Consider the following 14,609-nt stretch of genomic DNA (forward strand, 5'->3'; position numbering starts at 1 on the left):
TTATTTGAGAAAGGAATTGAAATTCTTATACTAAAGTTGTAACTTTCTCTAAAGATTACCTCATTTTTTCATTTAAACTATTAATGTTTCAGGAGCAGGAAGAGGAAGAAGAACCTTTTGAATCTGTTTCAACCTTGAAGATTCTGAAAATGAATTCTTCAGAATGGCCATATATTGTTGGTGGGGTGATAGGGTCAGCTATGCAGGGAGTAATTATGCCAGCCTATGCTGTTCTTTTTGGTGAGGTGCTTGGGGTAAGTTCTTAATATGTTACGGGAACTAACTAAATCTTGCAGAATTGTCATAGATTGAAACTAAGTTTTTTAACTTGCAAATTATCTATTTAAATTACGAAAGATTCAGTATTAGGCATACATAGTAAAACAAAGCACACAGATGTAACACTAGAAATAAATACCTCTTAGATATTGCACATGTACAACTTAAGTTGAGGAAACACACTATGCGAATCAGAGGACCAAAATTTTGGAACCTGTTGAAAAAATTAATCTCCTACTTGCTTCAAAAAGTAAAAAAATCTCTAATTTGCAATATTATAAGCACTAATGGAATGATTCTAATTGTCTATATCATTTATCTTAACTGCTAACTTACAGATGCATTTCTGAAAAAAACAGATATATGAAATGTGTACCAATTCTTTCTAAATTATGGTAGCACAACAAATTCAGTTCAACACAAATGAAAAGGCAAATGCCGTACAGGAGCACTCAGCAGCTATGGTTAACTTCTTGTCATTATGGTAAGAGGCAAAATGTGGTCATCTTTCCCTTCACACTACTACAGTCTCTCACTTTAACCAAGAATTCATATAGAATTTGATTACAATATTGTATTTAACCTATTAGACCAATATTTAAGGGAATACAGCCACATGAACTTTCAGCACAACATTCTTGACACATAAAACAAAGGTATAGCCAGCCATCCATTTTTTTTTTTTCTTAAAATGCTCAAGAGATTTACTTGGCCTGTACACTTCAATTTGTTTCTTGTTATGAATTTCAGTATTAATGCCAGTATAACGGCATTTAAACAATAAGATCATGTGAGCTTTTAGACTAGTACTTGTGACTCAAAATAAAAAACAGCTACAAAATGTTTAAAATTGCATTCATTATATTTACTGGATGCTGTAAGCTTTTAGGCAATTCATTTTTGGCATGAAGCTTTTGTTTGAATTTGCCATTATTAATTTAACCTATATTGCTTATTCTTTGCCCTGCACGACTGAAATCTTCAGCACATGATGTTCTTTTTGGAACAGATGTTAGCATAGAAAAATTGTAATATAGCATTGAAGTGTGGCAAGGAACATGTTTTGTAAATGTCATATGACATTACTTACAACTGGGTTTCAAAACAAGTACATAACTGTACAGTGACTAGGAAGCAAATTTACCTCACTTTTCTCACACATTTCGAAAAGTGTAAACCTTGGCAGTTTTTACCCATCTGGGAATGCATGGGCCTGGCTGGGGGAATCCATTGCACTGCTTGAAATAATCAGATTGAAGGGAGCCATAATGGAAAAATATTTTTTAATATTTCAGAAGTTTTATGCCAGAATATTGTGACACAAAGATTATGGTACTTGTATGCTTAAAAGAAACTGCTCTACATAGAATCTGTGAAAAAGTAGTAAATAAATGATATATCATGCCTTACTATTAGTCAGGATTAATGATAATGCTTTCTGTTTGTTTGCAGACACTTTCAATTGCTGAGCCAGATGAAGCTAGGAGAGAAGCTGATTTGTATGCCCTACTTTTCCTTGTGATGGGCTTTATTGCTGCTGTTTCTATGTTCATGCAGGTAGTTGCAATGTAGTACAGTGTACTAATTACTGTTAGTTCTTTTTTTAAAGTAATTTATATATACTGCTCTTTTAACCCTTTGACTGTTTCGGTCGTATATATACGTCTTACGAGGTACCGTGTTTGACGTATATATACTCATAAATTCTTGCGGCTTCATATCAAGCAGGAGAAAGCTGGTAGGCCCACATATGAGAGAATGGGTCTGTGTGGTCAGTGTGCACCATATAAAAAAAAATCCTGGAGCATGCAGTGCATAATGAGAAAAAAACTGAACGTTTTTTTTTTAATTAAAATGCCAACTTTGTGGTCTATTTTCGTAAAGTTTTATGGTTGTATTCTCGTTTTCTTGGTCTCATTTGACAGAATGGAAAACATATAGAAATAGATGTGATTTTGATTGGTTTTACTATAAAAAGAACCTGGAAATGGAGCTCAAAGTAGGGGAAATGTTTGAGTTTTGCCGATGTTCAAAAGTAAACAAATGATGTCATTGTCCAATAAATGTCCAACTAGCCATTCTAATATGCAGTCATGAATGGGTTGACATTATTTGTACAATTATTACAGTATTGCAGTAGTCTGCATAACAGTAAATCTTCTATTTTTTGTTTGAATAAAAATTCAAAATAGAAATCAAGAGTAATACCAGAGGGACCTGGAGATACGACTAATGAACAAAGAAAATGTTATTTTAGAGTCAGGAATGTCTGCATTGTTCATTCTGGACCTATTTTGAAATTGTCATATTTTTTAATTTTCGTGAAATTGGCCAAATTGCAAATTTCTGACCACGCTATTGGGTAGTTGAAATCAGTAAATGGGCAATTTCTTGTACTTAATCGATAGAAAAAATGAAGTTCTAAAGAAATAGCTATGAGTTTGGTCAACTGGAATAATGGAATTAGCCGAAAATAGGGTTCAAAGTGGGTGAAATTGCCGATTTGTAAATATCACCGAGGTCGCTAACTTCGCGAGAGCATAATTTTGTCAATTTTCCAAAATGTCATCTAGGTTCATCTCCAGTTAATGGGTAGGTTGTGAATTGTTTCTGCCATGGTACTGTAATTTATTTTGTATCTATTTATTTGGCATCATTGGATATACTTGACCATAATAAAAAAAGTTATGCAATTATGATGATCTTGCTCTTTTTATTTCTATGTAAAATCAAATATTAGTAATTAATTTCTATAATTACTTTTTCTGTTTCCTGCCATGATAACAGTTAAAATAATATTGAACAGTATTGTGCACTCATTTGTCTGGCATAAAGGGTAAACATATACATGCTTTATTATAGTCAACTCCAAATGCCCTATTTTACTTAACCCCTAAATATTTTTATTATAAAGTAATTATAGCTTTTGTTTATATACTTTTTGTTAATTAACCATAATAAATACAGTGGACCCTCAGTTAACGATATTAATCCGTTCCAGAGAGCTTGCCCTTAACCGATTTTATCGTTATCCGATTTAATTTTCCCCATAAGAAATAATGGAAATCCAATTAATCCGTTCCTCCTGTCCGGAGGCATGACAGAATAGTACTTCAATATGACACTATTATCAACTGTACGGCTTATTTCTCTATCACAATTCATCTAACAGCAACCACCCAGCAACCACCCAGGGAAGTACTACCGTCCTGCCAGATGACTGTGAAACAGAAACCTGTAACTGTTTTGCATGATGGTAGGATTGCTGGTTTCTTTTTCTGTCTCATAAACACGCTAGATAACAGGGATATCTTGCTACTCCTACTTACACTTTGGTCACACTTCACAGACACGCACATGCATATATATATACATACATCTAGGTTTTTCTCCTTTTTCTAAATAGCTCTTGTTCTTCTTTATTTCTTCTATTGTCCATGGGGAAGTGGAAAAGAATCTTTCCTCCGTAAGCCATGCGTGTCGTATGAGGCGACTAAAATGCCGGGAGCAATGGGCTAGTAACCCCTTCTCCTGTAGACACTTACTAAAAAAGAGAAGAAGAAAAACTTTATAAAACTGGGATGCTTAAATGTGCGTGGATGTAGTGCGGATGACAAGAAACAGATGATTGCTGATGTTATGAATGAAAAGAAGTTGGATGTCCTGGCCCTAAGCGAAACAAAGCTGAAGGGGGTAGGAGAGTTTCAGTGGGGGGAAATAAGTGGGATTAAATCTGGAGTATCTGAGAGAGTTAGAGCAAAGGAAGGGGTAGCAGTAATGTTAAATGATCAGTTATGGAAGGAGAAAAGAGAATATGAATGTGTAAATTCAAGAATTATGTGGATTAAAGTAAAGGTTGGATGCGAGAAGTGGGTCATAATAAGCGTGTATGCACCTGGAGAAGAGAGGAATGCAGAGGAGAGAGAGAGATTTTGGGAGATGTTAAGTGAATGTATAGGAGCCTTTGAACCAAGTGAGAGAGTAATTGTGGTAGGGAACCTGAATGCTAAAGTAGGAGAAACTTTTAGAGAGGGTGTGGTAGGTAAGTTTGGGGTGCCAGGTGTAAATGATAATGGGAGCCCTTTGATTGAACTTTGTATAGAAAGGGGTTTAGTTATAGGTAATACATATTTTAAGAAAAAGAGGATAAATAAGTATACAAGATATGATGTAGGGCGAAATGACAGTAGTTTGTTGGATTATGTATTGGTAGATAAAAGACTGTTGAGTAGGCTTCAGGATGTACATGTTTATAGAGGGGCCACAGATATATCAGATCACTTTCTAGTTGTAGCTACACTGAGAGTAAAAGGTAGATGGGATACAAGGAGAATAGAAGCATCAGGGAAGAGAGAGGTGAAGGTTTATAAACTAAAAGAGGAGGCAGTTGGGGTAAGATATAAACAGCTATTGGAGGATAGATGGGCTAATGAGAGCATAGGCAATGGGGTCGAAGATTTATGGGGTAGGTTTAAAAATGTAGTGTTAGAGTGTTCAGCAGAAGTTTGTGGTTACAGGAAAGTGGGTGCGGGAGGGAAGAGGAGCGATTGGTGGAATGATGATGTAAAGAGAGTAGTAAGGGAGAAAAAGTTAGCATATGAGAAGTTTTTACAAAGTAGAAGTGATGCAAGGAGGGAAGAGTATATGGAGAAAAAGAGAGGTGTTAAGAGAGTGGTGAAGCAATGTAAAAAGAGAGCAAATGAGAGAGTGGGTGAGATGTTATCAACAAATTTTGTTGAAAATAAGAAAAAGTTTTGGAGTGAGATTAACAAGTTAAGAAAGCCTAGAGAACAAATGGATTTGTCAGTTAAAAATAGGAGAGGAGAGTTATTAAATGGAGAGTTAGAGGTATTGGGAAGATGGAGGGAATATTTTGAGGAATTGTTAAATGTTGATGAAGATAGGGAAGCTGTGATTTCGTGTATATGGCAAGGAGGAATAACATCTTGTAGGAGTGAGGAAGAGCCAGTTGTGAGTGTGGGGGAAGTTCGTGAGGCAGTAGGTAAAATGAAAGGGGGTAAGGCAGCCGGGATTGATGGGATAAAGATATAAATGTTAAAAGCAGGTGGGGATATAGTTTTGGAGTGGTTGGTGCAATTATTTAATAAATGTATGGAAGAGGGTAAGGTACCTAGGGATTGGCAGAGAGCATGCATAGTTCCTTTGTATAAAGGCAAAGGGGATAAAAGAGAGTGCAAAAATTATAGGGGGATAAGTCTGCTGAGTATACCTGGTAAAGTGTATGGTAGTTATTATTGAAAGAATTAAGAGTAAGACGGAGAATAGGATAACAGATGAACAAGGAGGCTTTAGGAAAGGTAGGGGGTGTGTGGACCAGGTGTTTACAGTGAAACATATAAGTGAACAGTATTTAGATAAGGCTAAAGAGGTCTTTGTGGCATTTATGGATTTGGAAAAGGCGTATGACAGGGTGGATAGGGGGGCAATGTGGCAGATGTTGCAAGTGTATGGTGTAGGAGGTAGGTTACTGAAAGCAGTGAAGAGTTTTTACGAGGATAGTGAGGCTCAAGTTAGAGTATGTAGGAAAGAGGGAAATTATTTCCCAGTAAAAGTAGGCCTTAGACAAGGATGTGTTATGTCACCGTGGTTGTTTAATATATTTATAGATGGGGTTGTAAGAGAAGTAAATGCGAGGGTCTTGACAAGAGGTGTGGAGTTAAAAGATAAAGAATCACACACAAAGTGGGAGTTGTCACAGCTGCTCTTTGCTGATGACACTGTGCTCTTGGGAGATTCTGAAGAGAAGTTGCAGAGATTGGTGGATGAATTTGGTAGGGTGTGCAAAAGAAGAAAATTAAAGATGAATACAGGAAAGAGTAAGGTTATGAGGATAACAAAAAGATTAGGTGATGAAAGATTGAATATCAGATTGGAGGGAGAGAGTATGGAGGAGGTGAATGTATTCAGATATTTGGGAGTGGACGTGTCAGCGGATGGGTCTATGAAAGATGAGGTGAATCATAGAATTGATGAGGGAAAAAGAGTGAGTGGTGCACTTAGGAGTCTGTGGAGACAAAGAACTTTGTCCTTGGAGGCAAAGAAGGGAATGTATGAGAGTATAGTTTTACCAACGCTCTTATATGGGTGTGAAGCATGGGTGATGAATGTTGCAGCGAGGAGAAGGCTGGAGGCAGTGGAGATGTCATGTCTGAGGGCAATGTGTGGTGTGAATATAATGCAGAGAATTCGTAGTTTGGAAGTTAGGAGGAGGTGCGGGATTACCAAAACTGTTGTCCAGAGGGCTGAGGAAGGGTTGTTGAGGTGGTTCGGACATGTAGAGAGAATGGAGCGAAACAGAATGACTTCAAGAGTGTATCAGTCTGTAGTGGAAGGAAGGCGGGGTAGGGGTCGGCCTAGGAAAGGTTGGAGAGAGGGGGTAAAGGAGATTTTGTGTGCGAGGGGCTTGGACTTCCAGCAGGTATGCATGAGCGTGTTTGATAGGAGTGAATGGAGACAAATGGTTTTTAATACTTGACGTGCTGTTGGAGTGTGAGCAAAGTAACATTTATGAAGGGGTTTAGGGAAACCGGCAGGCCGGACTTGAGTCCTGGAGATGGGAAGTACAGTGCCTGCACTCTGAAGGAGGGGTGTTAATGTTGCAGTTTAAAAACTGTAGTGTAAAGCACCCTTCTGGCAAGACAGTGATGGAGTGAATGATGGTGAAAGTTTTTCTTTTTCGGGCCACCCTGCCTTGGTGGGAATCGGCCAGTGTGATAATAAAAAATAAAATAAGAAACATGATACAGTGGACCCCCGCATAGCGACCTTAATCCGTGCAAGAGGGCTGGTTGTTATGCGAAATGTTCGGTATGCGAATGAATTTTCCCCATAAGAAATAATGGAAATCAAATTAATCCGTGCAAGACACCCAAAAGTATGAAAAAAAAAATTTTTACCACATGAAATGTTAATTTTAATACAAACAAACTGAAAAAGGCATGCACAATTACATGACACTTACTTTTATTGAAGATCTGGTGATGATTGATGGGATGGGAGGAGGAGTGTCTCTTAATGTTTAGAAGGGGAATCCCCTTCCATTAAGACTTGAAGTGTCAAGTCCTTTTCTGGGGTTACTTCCCTTCTTCTTTTAATGCCACTAGGACCAGCTTCAGAGTCACTGGACTTCTGTCGCACAACATATCTGTCCATAGTGGCCTGTACCTCTCGTTCCTTTATGACTTCCCTAAAGTGTTTCACAACATTGTCAGTGTACAGGTTGCCAACACGGCTTGCAATAGCTGTGTGAGGGTGATTTTCATCCATGAAGGTTTGCACTTCAAGCCACTTTGCACAGATTTCCTTAATCTTTGTAGTAGGCAACTTCTTCAATTTCTCTCTCCCCTCCTCTGAACCAGTTTCCTCAGGTCTGGCCTCTTGGTGTTGAAGTTTATCTATCAGCTCATCAGTGGTTAGTTCTTCATTGTCCTCCTCCACCAACTCTTCCACATCATCCCCACTAACCTCCAACCCTAAGGACTTTCCCAATGCCACAATGGATTCCTCAACTGACATAATCCTCTCAGGGTTAGCCTCAAACCCTTCAAAATCCCTTTTGTCTACACATTCTGGCCACAGTTTCTTCCAAGCAGAGTTCAAGGTCTTCTTAGTCACTCCCTCCCAAGCCTTACCTATAAGGTTTACACAATTGAGGATATTAAAGTGATCTCTCCAAAAGTCTCTTAGAGTCAGTTGAGTTTCTGAGGTCACTACAAAGCACCTTTCAAACAGAGCTTTTGTGTACAGTTTTTTGAAGTTTGCAATAACCTGCTGGTCCATGGGCTGCAGGAGAGGAGTGGTATTAGGAGGCAAAAACTTCACCTTAATGAATTTCATGTCCCCATAAAGTCGCTCTGCCACATCTGTAGGATGACCAGGGGCATTGTCTAACACCAGGAGGCACTTAAGTTCTAATTTCTTTTCAGTTAGGTAATCTTTCACATTGGGGGCAAATGCATGGTGTAACCAGTCATAGAAAAAGTCCCTAGTGACCCATGCCTTACTGTTTGCCCTCCACAGCACACACAAATTCTCCTTGAGGACATTCTTTTGCCTGAACGGTCTGGGAGTTTCAGAGTGATACACTAATAAAGGCTTCACTTTGCAATCACCAGTAGCATTGGAATACATCAACAAAGTAAGCCTGTCTTTCATAGGCTTATGTCCTGGGAGTGCCTTTTCCTCCTCAGTAATGTAGGTCCTGCTTGGCATTTTCTTCCAAAACAGGCCTGTTTCATCACAATTAAACACTTGTTCAGGTTTCAGTCCTTCAGTTTCTATGTACTCCTTGAATTCCTGCACATATTTTTCAGCTGCTTTGTGGTCCGAACTGGCAGCCTCACCATGCCTTATCACACTATGTATGCCACTATGCTTCTTAAATCTCTCAAACCAACCTTTGCTGGCCTTAAATTCACTCACATCATCACTAGTTGCAGGCATTTTTTTTAATTAAATCCTCATGCAACTTCCTAGCCTTTTCGCTTATGATCGCTTGAGAGACGCTATCTCCTGCTAGCTGTTTTTCATTTATCCACACCAATAAGAGTCTCTCAACATCTTCCATCACTTGCGATCTCTGTTTCGAAAACACAGTTAAACCTTTGGCAAGAACAGCTTCCTTGATTGCCTTTCTGTTGCCCACAATAGTAGAGATGGTTGATTTGGGTTTCTTGTACAACCTGACCAGGTCGGCGACACACACTCCACTTTCACACTTATCAATGATCTCTTTCTTCATCTCTATTGGAATTCTCACCCTTATTGCTGTAGGGTTGGAACTAGAAGCTTTCTTGGGGCCCATGGTCACTTATTTTCCAGATAAAGCACCGAAAACACTGTAATAATACGAAATATTCCGATTGTATGCTTGGATGTTACCGCGGAGGCTGGCTGGTAAACAATGCCACCGGCGGAACATATGAGGCTGGCTCAGGCCGCACATTGGACGCGTCTCGGACGAAGGGCGGTGAGCGGGTTTTTGGGCAGTATGCGAGGCAAAATTTTAGCGATCAAAGCGTCCGGTATGCGGATTGTATGGTATGCGATGCGTACGGTATACGGGGGTCCACTGTATATACTCTAGAATGAATGTCATAATGTATATGTAGCAGGCATGCAGGGAGTGTAGCTGGCATGTAGGGAGTGTAGCTGGCATGTAGGGAGTGTAGCAGGCATGCAGGGAGTGTAGCAGGCATGCAGGGAGTGTAGCAGGCATGCAGGGAGTGTAGCAGGCATGCAGGGAGTGTAGCAGGCATGCAGGGAGTGTAGCAGGCATGCAGGGAGTGTAGCAGGGAGTGTAGCAGGCATGCAGGGAGTGTAGCAGGCATGCAGGGAGTGTAGCAGGCATGCAGGGAGTGTAGCAGGCATGCAGAGAGTGTAGCAGGCATGCAGGGAGTGCAGCAGGCATGCAGGGAGTGTAGCAGGCATGCAGGGAGTGTAGCAGGCATGCAGGGAGTGTAGCTATGAGTTTTTTCTTGAATTTTGTTGTTTCTTTTCTTCTTTATCACAGGGCTGGCACTTAAAACTTTCTTTGGGCCCATGGTAACTTATTTAGCAGTTACAAGCACTAAAAACAATGGAATAATACAAAATATATCGCATGTACTCGTGGAATCATCCTCACTGGCACACTACCTTGTACATGGGCTCAGGCCATGCTGACACGTTCGGGATGAATGTCCTTAACTGAGTTTTTCATCGTTAGCCGAGCCAATATTTTGACGCAAAAATGCATCGGTATCTGATTTTATTGCTATCCGATAGCATTGTTAACTGAGGGTCCACTGTAGTTTTGTTTTCAAATTAAGCCACTTCAAACTTCTTTGTTCCAATATACAGTGGTCCCTCGTTTTTCGTAGTTCTCGGGAATCATAGATTTCGGAAATCATAGGGATATTTTTGTATAAACATGGGCTCGCTAATCATAGGTTGACTCACGAATAGTAGTTCGTCCGGGACACGGACGCACGGTGTGAGCCGGGGCGGCCTCCCTACCCAGCCAGTCTGGCATTGTTTACCAGTGAGTGAAGGTCCCCTCACGTGCTCCTATGAAATATTTCATAATATTCTGCTCATTTTAGTGCTTGCAAGTACTAAATAAGCTACCATGGCTCCAAAGAAAGCTCCTAGTGGCCAGACTGTGTCGACAAGAGAGATTTTGAAGGGTTTGGGACTGACCCTGATGAGCCTATGTCTGTTGTTAAATCAATTGTGGCACTGGGGAGTTCCATGGGGTTGGATGTGAGTTTGGAGGATGTGGAAGAGTTGGTGGAAGACCACAACGAAGAGCTCACCACTGAGGAGCTGCAAGAGCTTCAGCAGGAACAGCAACAGATTGCAGCTCAGAATCTTGCTGCAGAGGAGGAGGAAGAGATGGAAGAAGGTGCCTTCTTCAGAAATTAAAGAGATATTTTCTATGTGGGGTAAGATGGAAAGCATAATGGAGTAACATCACCCTGACAAGGTTGTTGCAAGCCATGTTGGCAACATGTACAGTGACAAAGTCTTGGGCCATTTCAGGGAAGTGTTAAAGAGACGCCAGAAACAGAGCTCTCTCCACAGTTATTTTGTGAGACAGGACTCCAGTGACTCTCAAGGTGGTCCTAGTGGCATTAAACAGAGAAGAGAAGCAACCCCAGAAAAGCAATTGGTACCTGAGGTGTTGCTGGAAGGGGATTCCCCTTCCAAACTGTAAACAATCCAATCTCTCTCCTCCCCCAGTCTCCCATACACTGAGAAGAATCTCCAATAAAGGTAAGTGTTATGCAGTTAATGTTTCATTCATCATTTCCCATTGTATTGTTTATGTACTACATCTATATTTCATGTAAAAAAATTTTTTGTTTTAATACTTCTGGGTGTCAGGAACGGATTAATTGTATTTACATTATTTCTTATGGGGAAAATTGACTCGCAAATCATAGATTTCAATAATAGTAGCAACTCCAGGAATGGATTAACTACGAAAAACGAGGGACCACTGTAGTACTTTTTCTAGTATATATTTTTTTACTACATTGTGTATCAGTTTATATTATTCAGCAATACCAGGTGCTAAAGCAGGTACTAATCAAGATGCTTAATCAGCTGCTAAAGTGTTACTATACTCAGTAACTCATTCTTTTTTGTTTTAATTAATAGTCTCAATCCATATATTCATCCTTGATAGTAGTTGTTAGTAACTGCTTTTCATTTTAGTATTTTTTACAGCTTATCCCTTAGTTACTTTTATTTGATACACAGCTACACTCTTTTTTTTTTTTTTTTTTTTTTTTTTTTTTTTTTTTTTTTCTCTTTCTCAACAAGTCGGCCGTCTCCCACCGAGGCAGGGTGACCCAAAAAGGAAAGAAAATCCCCCCCAAAAAAATACTTTCATCATCATTCAACACTTTCACCACACTCGCACATTATCACTGCTTTTGCAGAGGTGTTCAGAATACAACAGTTTAGAAGCATACACATATAAAGATACACAACATATCCCTCCAAACTGCCAATATCCCAAACCCCTCCTTTAAAGTGCAGGCATTGTACTTCCCATTTCCAGGACTCAAGTCCGACTATATGAAAATAACCGGTTTCCCTGAATCCCTTCACTAAATATTACCCTGCTCACACTCCAACAGATCGTCAGGTCCCAAGTACCATTCGTCTCCATTCACTCCTATCTAACACGCTCACGCATGCTTGCTGGAAGTCCAAGCCCCTTGCCCACAAAACCTCCTTTACCCCCTCTCTCCAACCCTTTCGAGGACGACTCCTACCCCGCCTTCCTTCCCCTATAGATTTATATGCTTTCCATGTCATTCTACTTTGATCCATTCTCTCTAAATGACCAAACCACCTCAACAACCCCTCTTCTGCCCTCTGACTAATACTTTTATTAACTCCACACCTTTTCCTAATTTCCACACTCCGAATTTTCTGCATAATATTTACACCACACATTGCCCTTAAACAGGACATCTCCACTGCCTCCAACCGTCTCCTCGTTGCTGCATTTACCACCCAAGCTTCACACCCATATAAGAGTGTTGGTACTACTATACTTTCATACATTCCCTTCTTTGCCTCCATAGATAACGTTTTTTGACTCCACATATACCTGAACGCACCACTCGCCTTTTTTCCCTCATCAATTCTATGATTAACCTCATCCTTCATAAATCCATCCGCCGACACGTCAACTCCCAAGTATCTGAAAACATTCACTTCTTCCATACTCCTCCTCCCCAATTTGATATCCAATTTTTCTTTATCTAGGTCATTTGACACCCTCATCACCTTACTCTTTTCTATGTTCACTTTCAACTTTCTACCTTTACACACATTCCCAAACTCATCCACTAACCTTTGCAATTTTTCTTTAGAATCTCCCATAAGCACAGTATCATCAGCAAAAAGTAACTGTGTCATTTCCCATTTTGAAATTGATTCCCCAAAATTTAATCCCACCCCTCTCCCGAACACCCTAGCATTTACTTCCTTTACAACCCCATCTATAAATATATTAAACAACCATGGTGACATTACACATCCCTGTCTAAGACCTACTTTTACCAGGAAGTAGTCTCCCTCTCTTCTACACACCCTAACCTGAGCCTCACTATCCTCATAAAAACTCTTTACAGCATTTAATAACTTGCCACCTATTCCATATACTTGCAACATCTGCCACATTGCTCCTCTATCCACTCTATCATATGCCTTTTCTAAATCCATAAATGCAATAAAAACTTCCCTACCTTTATCTAAATACTGTTCACATATATGCTTCAATGTAAACACTTGATCTACACATCCCCTACCCATTCTGAAACCTCCTTGCTCATCCGCAATCCTACATTCTGTCTTACCTCTAATTCTTTCATTTATAACCCTACCGTACACTTTTCCTGGTATACTCAGTAAACTTATTCCTCTATAATTTTTACAGTCTCTTTTGTCCCCTTTCCCTTTATATAAAGGGACTATACATGCTCTCCGCCAATCCCTAGGTACCTTCCCCTCTTTCATACATTTATTAAACAAAAGTACCAACCACTCCAACACTATATCTCCCCCTGCTTTTAACATTTCTGTCATGATCCCATCAGTTCCAGCTGCTTTACCCCCTTTCATTCTACGTAATGCCTCACGTACCTCCCCCACACTTACATTCTGCTCTTCTTCACTCCTAAAAGATGGTATACCTCCCTGACCATTGCATGAAATTACTGCTTCTGTTTCTTCCTTAACATTTAAAAGTTCCTCAAAATATTCTCGCCATCTACCTAATACCTCCATCTCCCCATCTACTAACTCCCCTACTCTGTTTTTAACTGACAAATCCATACTTTCCCTAGGCTTTCTTAACTTGTTTAACTCACTCCAAAAATTTTTCTTATTTTCATTAAAATTTCTTGACAGTGCCTCTCCCACTCTATCATCTGCTCTCCTTTTGCACTCTCTCACCACTCTCTTTACCTTTCTTTTACTCTCCATATACTCTGCTCTTCTTATAACACTTCTGCTTTGTAAAAACCTCTCATAAGCTACCTTTTTCTCTTTTATCACACCCTTTACTTCATCATTCCACCAATCACTCCTCTTTCCTCCTGCCCCCACCCTCCTATAACCACAAACTTCTGCCCCACATTCTAATACTGCATTTTTAAAACTATTCCAACCCTCTTCAACCCCCCCACTACTCATCTTTGCACTAGCCCACCTTTCTGCCAATAGTCGCTTATATCTCACCCGAACTTCCTCCTCCCTTAGCTTATACACTTTCACCTCCCTCTTACTTGTTGTTGCCACCTTCCTCTTTTCCCATCTACCTCTTACTCTAACTGTAGCTACAACTAAATAATGATCCGATATATCAGTTGCCCCTCTATAAACATGTACATCCTGGAGCCTACCCATCAACCTTTTATCCACCAATACATAATCTAATAAACTACTTTCATTACGTGCTACATCATACCTTGTATATTTATTTATCCTCTTTTTCATAAAATATGTATTACTTATTACCAAATCTCTTTCTACACATAGCTCAATTAAAGGCTCCCCATTTACATTTACCCCTGGCACCCCAAATTTACCTACTACTCCCTCCATAACATTTTTACCCACTTTAGCATTGAAATCCCCAACCACCATTACTCTCACACTTGATTCAAAACTCCCCACGCATTCACTCAACATTTCCCAAGATCTCTCTCTCTCCTCTACACTTCTCTCTTCTCCAGGTGCATACACGCTTATTATAACCCACTTTTCACATCCAATCTTTATTTTACTCCACATAATCCTTGAATTAA

General features: G+C 39.7%; 1 protein-coding gene across 3 annotated transcripts in view; it reads left to right on the forward strand.

The window, feature by feature from the left end:
- LOC128696689 (ATP-dependent translocase ABCB1) overlaps nucleotides 1-14,609 on the forward strand; it is a 232,444-nt gene that overhangs the window by 181,310 nt on the left and 36,525 nt on the right. For all 3 annotated transcript variants that reach the window (XM_070094505.1, XM_070094507.1, XM_070094508.1), the window contains exons 16-17: nucleotides 93-254; nucleotides 1,732-1,836. In XM_070094505.1, coding sequence (XP_069950606.1) covers nucleotides 93-254; nucleotides 1,732-1,836 — 267 coding nt within the window. The remainder of the gene's footprint in view (nucleotides 1-92; nucleotides 255-1,731; nucleotides 1,837-14,609) is intronic.

Source organism: Cherax quadricarinatus, chromosome 46 (assembly GCF_038502225.1).
Source record: "Cherax quadricarinatus isolate ZL_2023a chromosome 46, ASM3850222v1, whole genome shotgun sequence".
NCBI classification, from domain to species: Eukaryota; Metazoa; Arthropoda; class Malacostraca; order Decapoda; family Parastacidae; genus Cherax; species Cherax quadricarinatus.